This window comes from Eublepharis macularius, chromosome 1 (assembly GCF_028583425.1).
Source record: "Eublepharis macularius isolate TG4126 chromosome 1, MPM_Emac_v1.0, whole genome shotgun sequence".
Classification (NCBI taxonomy): domain Eukaryota; kingdom Metazoa; phylum Chordata; class Lepidosauria; order Squamata; family Eublepharidae; genus Eublepharis; species Eublepharis macularius.
In genome coordinates, this window is record NC_072790.1 from 128,260,177 (window position 1) to 128,277,005 (window position 16,829).

At 43.3% G+C, this 16,829-nt stretch overlaps 1 protein-coding gene across 5 annotated transcripts in view; it reads right to left on the minus strand.

The window, feature by feature from the left end:
• Nucleotides 1-16,806, minus strand: part of KATNA1 (katanin catalytic subunit A1) — a 29,532-nt gene extending 12,726 nt beyond the window's left edge. Inside the window, exons 1-7 of one of the 5 annotated variants that reach the window (XM_054969887.1) lie at nt 16,759-16,806; nt 14,676-14,708; nt 9,808-9,981; nt 9,109-9,266; nt 8,457-8,643; nt 4,719-4,840; nt 341-446 (exon numbers count right to left, since the gene is read on the minus strand). In XM_054969887.1, the coding sequence (XP_054825862.1) occupies nt 341-446; nt 4,719-4,840; nt 8,457-8,643; nt 9,109-9,266; nt 9,808-9,978 (744 nt within the window). In that variant the 5' untranslated portion in view covers nt 9,979-9,981; nt 14,676-14,708; nt 16,759-16,806. Of the gene's footprint in view, nt 1-340; nt 447-4,718; nt 4,841-8,456; nt 8,644-9,108; nt 9,267-9,807; nt 9,982-10,278; nt 11,313-12,651; nt 12,916-14,675; nt 14,709-16,758 lie in introns of those variants that run through there. The other 4 variants (XM_054969909.1, XM_054969878.1, XM_054969904.1 and 1 more) reach the window with 4 other exon arrangements.
• Nucleotides 16,807-16,829: the final 23 nt, after the last annotated feature.

Consider the following 16,829-nt stretch of genomic DNA (forward strand, 5'->3'; position numbering starts at 1 on the left):
TTTACTAGCACAAGCTACCAGCAGAAGAGGAAACAGCAATTTTGCCTGCTTCTCCCTCCTCACTGCAGCTAGCCACCCCTCTCCTGGTACTGTACTGAATTTTGTTCGTAAAGATCTCTTGACCCTCAGAAGGTTTTAAAATGAGAAAGATGCTACTAGGAAAGAGAAAGATAGGAAAATACCTAAACTGTCAATTCTGTAAGTAGCGGTCAGGAATAATTTTCTTTTTGTAGTCACTAAGCAAATAATCTTTAACTAGGATATATATATACACACATCCCAGTTAGGAGGACACATCTTAAAATTGCAGTAATGTTTCTAAACTATAAAGTTATTTTACCTTCCAAGGCCTTCTAATCCCCTTAAAGAATTCTGGCATCCACATAGGTAGGACTACAGCTTCTTTAAGCAACTTTTTAGCTTCTACTAAGTCAGCAATATCATCCCTAATTTACAAAAAAAAAAAAAAAAGTAAAAATGTATGACAATGTACCAAACACAGTAATTACTATTCAATTCAAAATTCAATATCATGGTTCCTAGAGTATTTGGGGTTTGTCTACAACAATATGGGTTGTTGTTCTACAGCTAAAATAGTAGCCATTTACAGCAGATTATCAAATTCTCTTCACATTTAAGAACAAATTCCCATGTGCCAGTATTGTCTTAGGTATGCTTGTACGTTGTTCTGTAATTGTTTTGTAGGCAGAGGACATTGGTAAACCAAGAAAACCATAGTTACACTTCCATGTTTTTTTAAAAAAAATACAGAAGTAACTAATCTTACAGGTGGGGGCCTGTGAAAATGGTGGGAGGGATTCCCCCATTGCAAATACCTGCCTATTCAACTATCCCTTCCCATCTTGAGTTCAACTTGACTGTTCAACTATCTCCTCCCATCTTGATGTATCCTTTCCAAAGTATCTTTCTCCCTCCTCCCCCTCCCAAAAGACTTCTCAGTTTCCCCACCACCACCTTCCCAAGTCCCACCTGCCAACCTTCTCGCTCCTCATTCTGGTCTTGTTAGGCGCATCACTGCCTCCTTGCCCGGGCCACATAGTGGCTCGCCACTCCCGCTCTTGAGTTTGAGTCAGCTCACCAAGGCCTGGGTGATGAAACAGCAACCTGATCCAAGCCCTAGCTTGAGGCAGCTTGCCACCTACACAGCAGTACCAGGAACAGCTCACCATCTCATCACCTGGGCCTCACAGTGGCTCACCAACTAGGAGTTGGCTCTAGTACAATCACCTCATGGTGACAGGAAAAAGAGAGGGAGCAACTGCAATGTTTCTTTCTCTACCTTTTGGTCCTTCTCACAAGGGGGAAGAGAGTTTCAGGCTGCTACCTTCTGAGTGTTCCATCTACAGGCTTACTGACCAAAACAGGCCAAGGGTGGTGGTGGTGGTTACAGGCACAAAAGACTATGCCTGTTATTTCTAAGACCCACACATCCTGCAGCTGGGGTCAAACCAAGTCTCCCACCTACAGCACTAGGACTGACATGCTCTGGCTGCCTGAAGCACAGGAGGCAACCAGTGGACCCTAGACCTGCCACCTCACAGGTATGCGCTGCTACTGGATGAGTCTAAGCTGAGCTCCAGTGGCAATGCTGGCAACTTCTTCAGCCCAACTGACCTAACTGAGTTGTTGTGATACAAAATGAAGATGAAAGAATGAGGTATATTGTCCTGAATTCTTTTGGATGAAGGGTATGATAAAAGTGACCAAATGGTCAGTGATAGCCTATGTGTTGCTCAAGCAAGCCAGCCCACATATCCTTCTCTCCAATACTGGCCAGGCATAAGCAGATGAAATGTCCAGCCAGCTTCCCACTTAGGGGCAAATCACACTTCCCTCTGTCCTCCATCTTTCCTGCAAAATCCTGTTTCTTCAACTAAGAAAATAAGAGGCATTTCACTCATTATATTTTTACGTGTGTGACTAAAAATGTGGTTTGAGTTCACAAACTTGCAAGTGAACACTGGACAACATGATCAGCAGGAAAGCGTGAATGGCTGCAGTTCCTACCAGGGATGTGCAACAAAAAAAGATTCAGGGTTCCAGCTTCGAAATTTCTAAAGCGGGAAAGAGCTGAAAATAAGCAATTTCCAAAGTGGCAAGCTACTTCAGAAATCGCTTAATAGCCTGCTTCAGAATGCTCCGTAATGATTCAGAGCACACCAACAAAGTTCCCGCCTGCCACTTACTTCACCCGATGGGAGGGGGACGAGAGGTTCCCTCGTCCCCCTCCCATCTGGTAAGGGGGAGGAGGAGATTTCCTCTTTCCCCTCCCATCACGTGAAATAAGTGCCAGGGTGGGAAGTTTGCCCCGCCACATGCTTCAGCTGACTGGAGGAGGAGGAGGTTCCTCCGCCGGTCAGTGGAAACAAGCCATGAGGCGCTTTAAATTCAAACCCCGCATCTTGCTTCAGCTGATCAGCGGAGGAGCCTCCTTCTCCACCTGTCAGCTGAAGCAAGCTGCAGGGTTTGAAAGAACCCCTTTCTGACCTGAAGCCTTCCAAAATGATCTGAATCACTTTGGAAAGCTTTGATTCGGTATTTTTGAATCAGAACCACAATGCTGGGCCCGATTCAGGAATCCGAATTTGGGCCCGATTTGGTTTTTTTTCTGAATCGGAATCCTGAATCACACACCTCTAGTTCCTACCAAGCATATACTCAGTGGTAAATTTGGATTTTCTTCTGTATAGTCTGCAAATGGCCATGAAATACACCCTGTTCAATACGGCTATATTTATTTATTTTATTTCATTTATACCCTGCCTTTCTCCCCAGTAGGGACCCAAAGCAGCTTACATTATTCTCTCCTCCATTTTATCCTCACAACAACCTGTGAGGTAGACTAGGATGAGAGTGTGTGACTGGTCCAAGGTCACCCATTGTGCTTCCATGATAGAGCAGAGATTAGAACCTGGGTCTCCTAGATCATAGGCTGACACTCTAACCACTACACCCCACACTATAGATTTATAAGTATTCAAAATGAAAAATATCTTGTTCGGTATAAACTGATTAGAGATTCTTGTATTTTATGACAGACAAACACAAAGTAGCATGAACTTACCTTACCTTCCAATTTAATCTCAGAGAAAGTTTTACAAGTGGATCGAGTTTGAGAAACAATGATCTAATAATTTCACTGAGCTGATATACCAAGTTAGTATATCAACTCAAATATAAAGTTGATAAATTGAACTGGATTTCTTTTTATTTGTAAAACTTCAGTCACATTAAGTGCTCGTTAAAAATACTCTACATTAAAATAGTATCTGAATGTAATAAAATATGTATTAAAGCTGAGTTTACATTCAACCTCATAAATTTAAAACCAAGACTCTCTATCAAACAGACTGATCATGGTGATCCTATGAAGTTCCATCTCATGAGATTTACAAGGCAAGAAATGAAGCAGAGATGGTTTGCCACTACCTTCCTCTGCATAGCAGCCCCAGTATTCCTTGGTGGTCCCCCATTCAAGTACTGGCTCTGCTTAGCTTCCAAGCTCAGAAAAGATCAGGTTACCCTGGGTTCTTAGGGCTGCTAAATGTGAACACCACTGCAGTCTTAATCATGAAATTGGTAGTCTTGCTCAATGGCTTTATATGTATAGAGACAAACAACCCATTGATTTCCTCTAAACAAGTAGATAACCTGACATGCAAAAGTCACGTAGGTTGCATGACCTGAGGTTTTGAATTATTTTCCTGGGTAGTACAAAGGTTCTATTTAACTGTAAACAGATTATTTTAAGCAACCAGTTCACATTCATGCTTGTTCAAGAAATACAATATAGAAAGCCATGTATGTGATTGAGAACTGGTCACTTTACTTAGTTATCTGAATTAATCCATCCTACCTTTGGAGATTCCCATTAAGATGTGAACAGTCTAAAACCATAGATTTGGCTTCAATATCAAAAGCCTAATTGCCTTTTTCTGTATCACACATCTTCCTTCTCCTGCCCCCAATGCTTCAGGCAAACTGTCTGCCCTTCCCTCAGTTGAAAAGCTGAGGTAGACCAGATGGCTTTGTGACTGAAACAAGGGTGAGCTAATTAGCACTGCATAAATCCAGTTTCTGCTGCAAACCAGGAGGACAGGTTTTACTGAGCTCAACTGGAGGAGAGAAGGCTATGTTGTCCAAAATGTGCTTAAACAGTAGGTTCACTACCAAAGTGATATACTTTGGCAGGGTTTTGCAAAATTCTACTAAGGCGATTCATTATTCTTTCCAGAGGCTGAACTTCAATACTAGCTACAACAACCAAGTGTCTTCAGAGAGTTTTCATTCCGGGTGTACAAATGTGTATGTGGGAAGGCAGGTTGGTTAAAAAAAAAAAGATTTTTGCATACTATCACACACTTCTTCACAAACTTGCTCTACACTCTTCAAAAGAGTGGTGTGCTGCAGGGTTGATAAACAATTCATAAGATGTGCTGATACTAGACCAGTTCATGTTACCGCCACAGCCTGAACCCTGCTTCTGGGTCCAGTGAGTTGTCAGATTCCAACAAACAAGATGACCCCATAGTACTGACTCTCTTATACTGCACTGAATCTTTTGGTCTGAGTTGCCTTATCATCTTGCTGTAAAGTGACTGGGAAAAAACTCAATGAAAGACATACAATTCCATATCAGAATTAATTTACTCACAGACAGCAGATATGTTTTAAAAAGAGAAATTGCTCATGCTTACCATCGAATGTTGGGATTTTGAGAAATGATATCTTTTTCCAAAGCCTCTACTAAGTCTTTATCATATCCAGTGCTATCAAATTTCTTTGGCTCAGGTTCTGAAATGTCAGATGAAGACTTACTCTGCATGACAAACAAAATGTGCATATTGGTTAAAGGATTTTTTAGACTTCTTTCCATAAAATCTTGTTGTGAGCATATGTCCCAGCTAAAAGCACAAATATTACAGTAGCCTTACTCTAGTGTTACAATTCTTCCTGCTGTGATATCCTGCAGGTCAGCTAGGTCTTGGGTAGGTGAGAAGGGTCAATGAGCAAAGTATAAACATCTTCTTGTTATGATACCTTGAATGAGCTTCTTCCCAGAAGTATTAACAAAAATATGGCTCCAGCATTTCAAATGTTTGTATAATTCATTTGTCACTTAAACTTGTCAGATGTCATGCATTCTGGGAAATGCATCATTTTGTGTCATTCTGATAAATTGTTTATATTAACCTTTTTGATCTTTTACTCTGTATACAAATAGCAATTATTCTGTAAACAATCAGTATGAAGGTATATAACATGCTCTGATGTAACTGGTCTTTATGCATATGTGGAAAAACACCATTCTGTTGGTGGAGTCAACTTTCTATGGGCTGCAGAGGGGAGGGGCCAGTTCTGGAATAGAATTTGATTGGAGGGAGAGCTAGTCATTTGGTGGAGGGGAGTTGGAAGTTGACAGTTGGTGGCTAGAGTTGAGGGAGTGATGGCTCTGAGGGGAGACGTAGATCTAATGTAACCCCAGGTATCAAAGGATCGTGCCTGACCTACACAACATCTAATTAGAGCATGAGGGAGATAGAGTAGGGGTTTCTGTTTATATTTTATTAGTCTGTCCATTCACTGCATATTTGCCTGTGTATAGTTAGAAGTTAAATAAATGATTTTTTTTGGAATTTATGAAGGAAGAAAGATTTTCTGTTCCACTTAGTCCCCCAACCGCTTGGCCCCGTTTCGCCACAGCATATATTCTAGAAAGGATACGCATCTGAGGTTTCTTGGGAAATAAAGCTCATAGCTCTTTATATCACTGTGATTGGTGTCTTGAATATATTTGGGTAAGTGGAACGTAAGTAGGAGAACATAATTTGCAGCAGAGTACTATTACAAAAATTCCCCTATCAATATCAAGCACACAAAATTATTTTAATGCTGCTTGTATTTAATATAGACACTCCTTGATTTAACACCTGTACATTACTGTAAAGGTATGTAAACATGGATAGTATTTACATGGTTTACAGCCATACAAAAAGAATGAAAATTCAAAAAAAGCTTATTGATGAGTAGCATTTGTGCATAATTGCATAAACACATGTTCCCCGCATAGAAAGGAAGCATCCTAAATATTCCTCATGGTAATATAACAGTAAAGAAACACAAATATTTATGTTTATGTTTATTATTAGACTTATATCCCGCCCTCCCTGCATGCAGGTTCAGGGCGGCTCACAAAAAAAACCCCAGTTAGCTAAAGAGTTTAAAATAGACATTAAAACAAACAGGCCTGCAGTAATCAGAGATGTGCAATGAACAACAGTTTGCAGTTACTCCATGCTCCAGAAACACAGTTTAGAAGGGCAACAGGTCACTAACTCTTTAGATGTCAAATAGGGATCCTGGCTCTATAGCAGGTTACACTAGGGTAACATTATATGATCTCATACAACAACACAGGACCAATTTAAAAGTTCTTGTCTGAAAAGCATTCTGGTCAAAGCAACAAATGCACAAAATCATCAACACATATTCTAGAAGACAGCCAGCCCAGAAGACCAAGTCAACAAAGCAGTAACTGCAACAGTGAAGACCAGTGTTCAAATCCTGACACTGCCATGAAGCTTCAAATCAGTCACAGTCTAATCTATCTCCTATTACTGTTGAGATGATAAAATGAGAAAGGGAGAAACAGAAATGCCACGCTAAGCTTCTTTGAAGCAGGGATAAAATATGATAGATTATGATAGCACTTATCTGGGTTTCACCTACAGGCACTGGTATAAGAGCGTGCTACACAGTATAAAGCTATGTAGTATAAAGTCTTCTGCAGTCTACTTTCTGTAATATACTTCCCACTACAGCACACTAATCTATCACAAAAGCTAGTCTTTGGTTTAAACTCTACATACCATTTTCCAGCTTGGAACCATTGTAGGAAGAGTTTGTTCTTTGCAATATAATGGTTATATAACTCCTAGTTTTGAGGAGCTTTAATTATTATTATTGTTCATCTCTTGGAGCATTATACAGAAGTGTCCAGCTTGCGGCCATACAAATGGATCAAATTTGGATCCAAAGACCTCCCATTATTTTTTGTAAAGCAAACTCATAGGCTGCAATCAGCAAATATTGCTTCTCCCACTCATGCCCCCTCCCCAAGCTTCATTCCTGCAGTACAGAAGAAATTTATCTGCTATTCGAGCCCAGTCTCATGACATAATCCCTTTCTTGCCCTGCAAGTAATATGACTACACTTGAGAAATCGGAATCCATGGTGTGTCTTGTAATAAATAGATCCTCTCTCTACCTTTGCTAGTTCTGTACTGTAAAACAACTAGTCATTACATGTTAGATTAAAGTTCCCTCAACTTAGTTACATGTTCCTATACACTAATACATAAGAACTAATTTTTCAGTCACTCAGCTTTCTTCCATTCCCTCAATTAAGTAAAAAGTTCAGTAGCACCTTTAAGACTAACCAACTTCATTGAGGCATAAGCTTTCAAGAAGTCCAATTGCTGTGGGGGTGAGTGGGGGTGAAGAGGCAGCGGCGCTCCAGCTGCATCGCTCTGTGGGGGCCGGGCCATGGAGGGGGAGGCAGTCACGATGCTCTGGCCCACCCTGTCTGCCACAGCGCAGCCTGGAGCAGCCAGGTGTGCCTGCTCGGCCAGGCTGAGCTCATTGTAAAGCCGCGGTACAGAGAGGGAGGGGGGAGCAAGGGGCAAACGCTCCTGCCGCCTGATGTGCTGCCCTGACGGGGAAGGGGAAGTGCTCCCCACCATGCCATCAGCAGCACTGGGAATGCGTCCCTGGTTTGGCAGGAGAGGGGCCCTGAAAACCCCACACACCCAGTGGAGGGGAAGGGGGGGCACCCGGTGAGAGCCCAATGCCTGCACTCCCCTCCTGACCCCATGTTCTCTCTCCCATAGACTGCCACTCTGCAAACTTCAATTAAATGGGCTTAAGGAGAGCCAGGCTGCAAGACCAGGATGCCTACACTTCCCATCAAAACTTGAGGGAAACTGACACGTGTCCCAACTCATGTCAGGCGTCACTTGTACCTTGGCTCTAAGGTGCCACTGGACTCAAAATTCTGTTGGGCTACTTTATGTTTTCTAAAATAACTTCCATGAAGCAACTGGACTTCACTCTCCTATTTCTCAAATCCAGCCTACAAAGCCTCCTGGAACAGGCAACGTAACTTGGATTTGGAAGACTGCATTTGAATCCAGCTGAACCATATATTCACTCAGGCCATTTATTTGTAAATTAAAAAATATTACCTACTTTAAAGTAGGTAAAGCTTGCATAGCAGTTTGCAATGTAAAAGTTCCATTAAAGTCTCATATAATATATATAGCTGGTATCTACAAATACCAGAACTTCCAGACTCTCTGGAAAGTAACTTTCTCAAAAAAATGATGATACTTTCCTTAATTTAGCTCTCATAACTAAATTATATTCACAACACTTACTTTTTCCTCTTTTCCTTTATTTTGAGGATCCTTCTTTTCTCGGCCACGAACTATTTTGCCTTTATCATTAGTGTTTCGTGAGGAGGGACGATGGGGGACTCTGGCTGCTGCGCTTGCTCGGTTATTATGACCCCTACAATCACTGCATTGGGTAGACTGGCGTTTCCGTGGTCCTGGTGAAGACCTGCTTAGTTAGAAAGCAAGAAGGGAAATTAAAATTTAAAGTTTTAAGATATTTATCATCAAACCTAAAAGCAGAAGTTTCTTGCACATGTTCAAGTACACAACCATTTTCTTCAAGCCCTCAAATATCTGCTTGTTAGGAGGAGCATTCTGTGCATTCTAGGGCTCCCAAAAATAGTTTGTACATCTCAACAGAGTTCTGTGGCTCCATATAGCTTTAAACTCGTTTCCTACAGAAGAACCTACCAATTATTTACAACACAGATACCTAAGTTATGATTCAAAGAGACACTACTAGGTTGTGATTCTTTCATGTAAGAACTAAAAAACAGTGTTCATGAGTGACAGGGGAGATGGGTTTGGAATTGGAAGTAATATGTGGGCCCACATATATAATATTAAACTAGCAGAAACTTTTCAGTAATGTCTATGTACCCCTGATCTACTTTACCATCTCAGTATTTCTTACCTGCGTTCAGCAGGTACAGGCAACGACCAGACTTCTCCATCATGAGCTGGTAATTCTTGCTGTGCAGCTTTCAAGGGGGTGCTGTCTAATTTAAAGCTTTCTAGTGTTTTCATGATATCCTTCACATGCTTAGCTTCTACACTTATCTCCTGCCTAACCTGATCGAAAACATGAAATACAAATAAACAGTCAACATGTATAAACGTGTTACTTTAAGAGGTGATACTCCTCATCCAACTACATTATACATATAAAAAATGTGTTGTAAAGAACAGATACATTGCCATACTCTTATCCTTTAAATAAATAGAACTTTTAAGCAAACTTGTAACCTGGTAATATTTATAAAATTCAAATTCTTGTATTAATTAGCTTGATGGTCTGTTTGTACATATCAACTCATACTAAAAATTAATTATTCTATTAGTCATTGCTCAAGATCATTTGAGCATAGCAGCTCTGGAAAGGAAATTGCCTCGTATCAAAACAACAGCATTACTTCTTTGCGACAGCTACTCTTCCAAGATTTATTCATGTCCTATGTCTCCTTCAATGGAGACACTACAGGACAGAGCTCTGAAATCTAACATTCACAGCAACAGTGAAAACACATCTGAGAAATAATCAGACTAGTGTTTACCATAGGCCTTCTAAATCCATAGACAGACCTATGGATTCAATGGGAATGGGATAGCTCACCTGTTGCCATTTCTGCTGGAGATATGCATCTTTGACAGAGGAAAGGTATTTGTTTATTTGGTCAAGTACTCCCTGGTAGTAGACCATAGCAGAATCATAATTTCCTAGCAAGGCATATTCACGGGCCAGCTTGACATTCTCGCTTATCATGACAAGACTCATGCTCAACATAAACTGGGGAAAAAAGAGATTAACATTCTGCAATTGCAAGATACAAAACAAATGTCAAATATAGAACTGATAAAATAATGGAAAAATAAAACAGATAAAGTGTGTTTCATACATAAATAATTATTTGGAGAGAACAGTTTTAATTTAGTACATTCCAGCTCTCATGCTCCATTTCTGATTTTTTAAAAAAATTATGTTAAAGGAAGAGACAAGACATGTATTCTGTACACATCATCACCATACAATTAACAGTATGTACATAATCAAACTGCATGGGAGAAGCTGAAAGTAGGTACTTACACACCCTCCTCCTTTTCCTTCCCCATTTTATTGTCTTCTTCTTCAAAGGGAGGATTTAAAAATTCATGTAATCCCTTCCTTCATTACTTTGTCTATTGAAAAATTTCAGACACCTAGCTATGTTAGTCTTCAACAGTAGAACACACTCAAATATTCTGGAACATATCAGACACAGTGAACTTTGACTCACAAAAGCTTATACCTTAGGAAATTTTGTTCATCCTTAAGGTGCTTACTGGACTCACATTTGTTATCATGAAAAGCTTTTCTCTTTTGCTTAGATCTTCCAGTCCTATCTTGAAGTATGCCATTTCTTTAATCATAGAATAACTGCTACATACTAGTGACTTATACTGATATAACACACTGCCAGCAACTTTCAAAGTGTCGTTTTCCTGATGCCAGCTTGGTTTCCCACTGCCCTACTTCTCAAAATTTTCCACATTTCATGAAGACTGCCAAAGAGGGGGAAACCATCACATCCCTAGGCAGCCAATTCCACTGCTGAATTACTCTTAACGAATTGGAATCTGAAAACCAACAGCTACTTTGTAACCTGCCATTATGAATTTAATTATCATCATCTTGCTAACCTTGTAATTTTAAGATGGCTTAGTCATCAAACTAGCAAACAGGTGTATCAGGTATGAGAACCTCACTTACCTACCCTCAACTTTCATAGGGGGAGAGGTGGCCATACAGATATGAGGGTCAAGGCCATAAAGGGCTATGAATATGATATTCATGACCTTTTATTGAGCCCAGTAACTGACAGGAAGCAAATGGGAGTGGCTGCAGAATGGGCATGATATGCATGCTCCATCTAGTTCCTGAGAATAAGCGAGCTGCAGCATTCTGCACCAGCCAGAGTCTGCGGTGTACCAAAATTCAAGACATGTCACACTACAGAACCTGAAATAAGCTGGAGGTTTAATTAACATCTTTCTGCTCAAACGTCATGCCTCCTATGCCAACTGACCCTCTTAAAAAGCTAGAAACCCTAATTTAGTCTTCCCTCCATGCAGAATCCAGGATGGAGTCAAGGGCTAAAAAGACACAGGCCCACTGTTCCTACAGGTCCATCATTTTAATGACAGACCCTCCTGCTTTTAAGAGCGCTTTAGAAGACGAGCCCATTCATTTCCCTTCCAAAGGATGCATGGGGATACTGCTCACACAAGCCCACTGTTTTAGGCAAGCAAATGTTCAAAACAGCTCCCCAAACGCGCACAAACACGGCCGTCTTCCGAACAAGCACTGTACTGAACGCGCGCAGTCTCGACGCTACATCACCCCTACGGAAGCGTGTGCAACGCTCACAACTTACCACAGTTACTATACCACCCCCACCCCACCCCCGGCGCTCACCTTTACGGGAAACAGCCGAGCAAGCCTTGGCCACTACCTAGTCCAACTGCCCCCCCCCCCACCACTTGAAAGCTGCGATCCTCAACGACTCGGGGCACTTAACGGCACTCATTCCAGCGAGCCGCAGGATACCGACGGGCCTGGAGCTGAGCCACAAGCGCTGTTGAGACAGGCGCTTAGAACCCAACGTCAAACCTAAAGGCGCTTGGTCGCAACAGAGCCTGCCCCGCCTCTCAAAATAAGCCGTGCGTATTTCCACCGCCTTTTTATCAAGGCCAACGGGACGCTACAGCCGCGGGCCGAAGAGCCGGGGGAAGCAAAGCACTCTTCCCGGCGCAAGCCATCTTCCCTTCGCGGCTGGGCGCTCCATCAGCGGAGCCTCTGAGGCCGGGCAGCGCACCTGTCCCACTGCCGCTCACCCCCACGGCAGCCCACGACCCCTCGCCGCAACGTCTGCAGACGCGAGCGCGTGGGACGCGGGGCAGGAGGCAAGAGGGCAAGGGCCTCCCGTCCCTCTCTCACAGGCCCCGGCGGCCATTGGGAACACCTCGCCCCCCCCGCCCCGCCTCTCAGCGCCGTCGACGCGACGCGAGGACCCCCAAAGCCCGCTCGGGGACGGGCAGCTGCTGCGCTCTCCCAGGGCTCCCTGCGTCGCGCGGGCGAGCTGCCCGCCCGCCCCCGGGGACCTGCTGCTCCAGAGACAGGCCGTCGCGGCGAAGCTCCAGCCGCGGAGACAGCAGAGGGACCCGCCCTGCGGCGGCCGGGCGGGCGGGCGCCCCTCGCGGGTACGCTCCCGGCTGGCGCACAGGCCCGTCCCGGCGCCGAGGGAGAGTTGGCCTCAGCGCGGAGCGCCACGCGGGGGCTGGCGAGTAACGGCCCCTCCCACCCGGCGGCCAGGACAGGGCGCGGGGCAGGGGGCGCGCACAAGGGGCTGCGCGCGCCCCGGCCCCTCCTCTGGCCTCTTCCCTCCCTCCCTGGCACAGGCACAGGCACAGGCACACTCACTGCGGAGGTTGTGGATGAGCTCGGAGTGGCTGGCGCCTCCTGACTTCCAGGCCATCGCTAGACAGACTCTGCGGAGCAGGTAGAGAGCCGCCTTCAGCGCCGCGACTGCGCACAGGAGTTTCCCCAGGAAGGACACAACCTCCAGCGCCGACACAGGCGCCGCCTCCTCCCCTCCCGCAGCGGCAGCGGCCGACGCGCGCCCGCCGGAGGGAGGGACTGCTCGGCCGCCCCCCTGCGCGCTAGACATTCTGAACGGCCGCCGCCGCCGCCGCCGCCGGGCAACCCAGGCCGCTGCGCGCAGGCGCGCTCCACGGAATAAAGGGGCTGTGAGGCGGGGGGGGCGCCTTGGTGATGGGGGCTGCCGGGGGGGGGGGCTGCCAGCCTACTGCGACGGCTTTAAGCAGAGCCACGTGACCGCTTCCTCTGCCTCCCTGTGGAGAACGGGGGTGCCGGACCCAGGCGAGAGGCGCGGGCGAGCGCTTAAGATCAGAGCGAGGCCTTCAGAGGCAGCTTTTTAGAGGGCCGCAGGGGCCATGCTCGAGAGGCCCCGCCCCGGACAGTGCTTTTAGAGGCTGGGAAGTTTCCTAGCTTACTGGCAACACCGGTATTTTGCCGCGGGGTTCTAAAGCATCCAAGTGGACTCGGATGTGCGGGGACGTCCAAGGCTGCTTTCTTCGTTAGGTGGGAAACGTTAACGCTTCCTCCCCTCGCTGGCGGTTCCTTCTTTTGCCCGCAGCTAGAGTGCCATTCCAGGGGTCTTGTGCAATGTAACAAGCACGCTTCTATTGCTCTCCCACCCATGGACGTACTCCGTTTTAAAGGATCTTCTATTTTTATTTGCTATATTTCATCTGCAAGAGAGTATAGCATTCATAAAAGGGTTTGGTAAACTCTGGTACATGCTTCAGTAGGAGCACATAGGACCGTTTGCTTGGCACCCAGGACTACGTTTCTACTAAAGTAACCAGCAGCGTGGGAGAACTCAACAGCCCTTCTTGGTCTGAGCTACACAAGGCAAATTCCTAAGAAGCTGGCAGCACCACTAGGATCACGTTTGCGCCAAGCGTCTCCAAATAAAAGCACCCCTTACCTCATTTTGCTTAGGCCTAACAACATCTCAAATAAATGCACTTTTTCAGCACTAGAGATAAAAAGTTGCCTACCTATGCTTCACCTAGCCTTTAAAAAAAAGAGTAGCTAATACTAGCAAGAAAAACCTCTGCGTCCTTTTAACTTCTGTCAGAGCTAGAGTGCCTAAATTCCTAGAAGGCTGAAAAAAAGATTGTGAAGTAGTAACCATGTTAGTCTGGTCTAGCAAAATAAAACAAAAGTGCAGTGTTGTCAGTCTTTAAAATGCCACTGGACTTTTCCCCACTCCTCCAGCCAGCTGGGTAACTTTGGGCTTGTCACTGCTCTCTGGAGCTCTCTCAGACCCGCCCACCTCACAGGTGTTTTGTTGTGGGGATAATAATGGCATACTTTGTAAATGGCTCTGAGTGGGCATTATGTTGTCCTGAAGGGAAGTATATAAATCAAATATTATTTCGTTTTATAGAAAAAATATATCTATTCCATTGCAGCAATGCTTGCTGCCTTTGGTTGGAGACAGACTATTGTATTATTGGTGCTGCAATGGCACTAAACAAAAAGTGTTTTTAAAATCATCTTCAAAGGTCCTTGATCCAGGCTTTTCAACCAAGCCAATTAAAAAAATCATTTCCAGCTTCTACATAGGCCTAGCTACCAAAATGTGTGCCTTTTGAGAGAAAACAAAATACTAACATAGCACCTATTACTGTACCAACCTAAGTGTTGGAAATTAAAATTCATCACTTCACCACATAGAAAAGCAAATGGGCTCATGTACTATGTTAACTAAGCATTTGCAATTTTAGCACATGGTGCATTAGGAAGGTTTCTTTTACAGGTAAGATATTTCCTGTTCAGTTTTATATATGACAAGATTCTTTTTTAATCAAAGCATTACACAAGATAAAGAAATTTAAAAGACAAGCAATGCTAACCTGTATGTTCTGTTGACTTTTCCTTCATACCATCTGTGAATGTGAATACACAGAAATAAATATTTAATTTATAGTTTCTATGTAAGATGAGCAATCTTACCATCATGCTAACAACAATTAGTACTCTAGGGATGCAGTCCTAGGCAGAGTATAGCACACTAAGACCATTGATTTCACTACACTTTTATGCATTTGATCACATGCTTAAGTCTATTGATTTAAATGGGTTTAGGTGTGTTTACCTTTTCCTTAGGATAGGAACTGCATCCCTGTGCCTTTCATTGCCCTGTTTTCCCTATAGTGCTATTTTCACAGGAAGTGCAAGGCAGGGGAAGTATAGAAGAATAGCTGTAATGGCAGACAGTGACTGCATATAAGTATAGCTGCACCATGTAGCTTTTGCACAGAACAAAGTAGCTGTCAGAAAGCTATGTAACAACAACTGGCTATTTTACATGTTAGTGTTAGGCACTGAGGTATGCCTAAGCACAATGGGCAAATCCATTGTTGGACATGAGATCCATCATTACCTCTAACTATAGACCAAGTTTGTCGTTTAAGGACTTAGTCCAATGCATGCCAACTAGAAAAGTGCCTAAATAGCAGGATCCATGTTTTCCATATGTGTAGTTTTCCTGTTGCAGCTGCCAGTACAATGCAATGGCCACAGAGCTTCCACATGGCAAGTTTTCCAATAGTTTCCATGTCCCGGTCCTCCAGCAGCCATCCTGCACTACCGTAGCCTTTTCATTTTTTTAAATTGGCAATATTGCTGTATCAGTATAATGTTCTAGCAATATGTATAACATATTGTCTTTTCATCTTTTAAAAAGTAAGTTTCTTATACCCCTGCAACATAAGATAGTAAAGATTTTCTTTTCTGAAATGAAAGCTGAAGATTCAGAGAACCTGTTACACAATGATGTTTCATCTGGCATTTGGACACTGATTCAGATATTTTTATTGACTCCATATGATTTATTTATTATAGACAATGGGCACGAGTAGGATTTAGTGATAGCACTGTTCTTTTAGATGTATGGGTTTTAATGTTTGTATTCTACTGCATTGTTGGTTTTTAATGTTTGCATTCCTATTTTAATCATGTATTGATTTTAATGTTTGTATTTATATTATTTTAATCACATTTTTATATGTATGCTGTAAACCACCTCAAGCACTAAATATGGAGAGGTGGTTAAATAACGTTAAATAAATAAATGAAATAAAAATAACATTGTTATAACATTATAGCAACATAACAATATTCAGTGGCCAATTAAAACAAAAAAGCCCCCTCCTAGTGGCAAGAAAGAGGAAATGGCTGCTGTAAAAATCCAAACTTTCCTGTCCACACAGTAGCCGTCCAGACTTTGCTGCAATCTATACCACAACTTTGGAGTAAAGCAGGTTTGAGAAGGAACAGGGATAAGCCAGGGAAACCTGAGAAGTGCACAAATGCACCAGGATGCTATGGGGAAGTAGGGGAGGAGCACCCCCGGCTTCTCCAAAGCCTTGAACCTTCCTCAAATCATCTTTGTGGAAATGGTCATATATGCCCAAGCACACTAGTTTGAAATAAGGTTCACTGAACTGCTTGCAAATCAACTCCCTTATCACATTTAGTATCAATTCTGGCCCTTGCTGATAAGTACCATTTTCATGTTTTCCATTTATACATACATATATGCTTTGTTCTTTCTCCCAGAACCGTGGATCAGTTTTAATTACTTTAAAAGAATAATGCTGAATTTGTACTACTGCATATATTCGTTCCAGCACCCACACACTCCAGTACATGTGATGCCATATGCTAAAGAAGGGAACCATTGATCTTAACTATCCAGGTTTCGCTTTTTCTTAAAATCAGAATATATCAGAATACAAAGTGCCTAAATGAATAGCGCAAATTCATTATCCGAGTCCTGTTTACTAGCTAAGCAGAAGCACAGTGTTAAACGCTCCACTGATAGTGGAGAGTGATGGTAAAACACTCCCGAGGTATTTCACGTCCAGTTTCCACATTCTATATCCTTCTAGTTTCTGAGAAACGTATTAGAAATGAAAGGTCTAATCCTACCACCTCGTCCCACCGGCACTCGCGTGTTTCTCCTTATGCAAAGCTTCTTCCGCTGACGCAAAAACTTCGCGCTG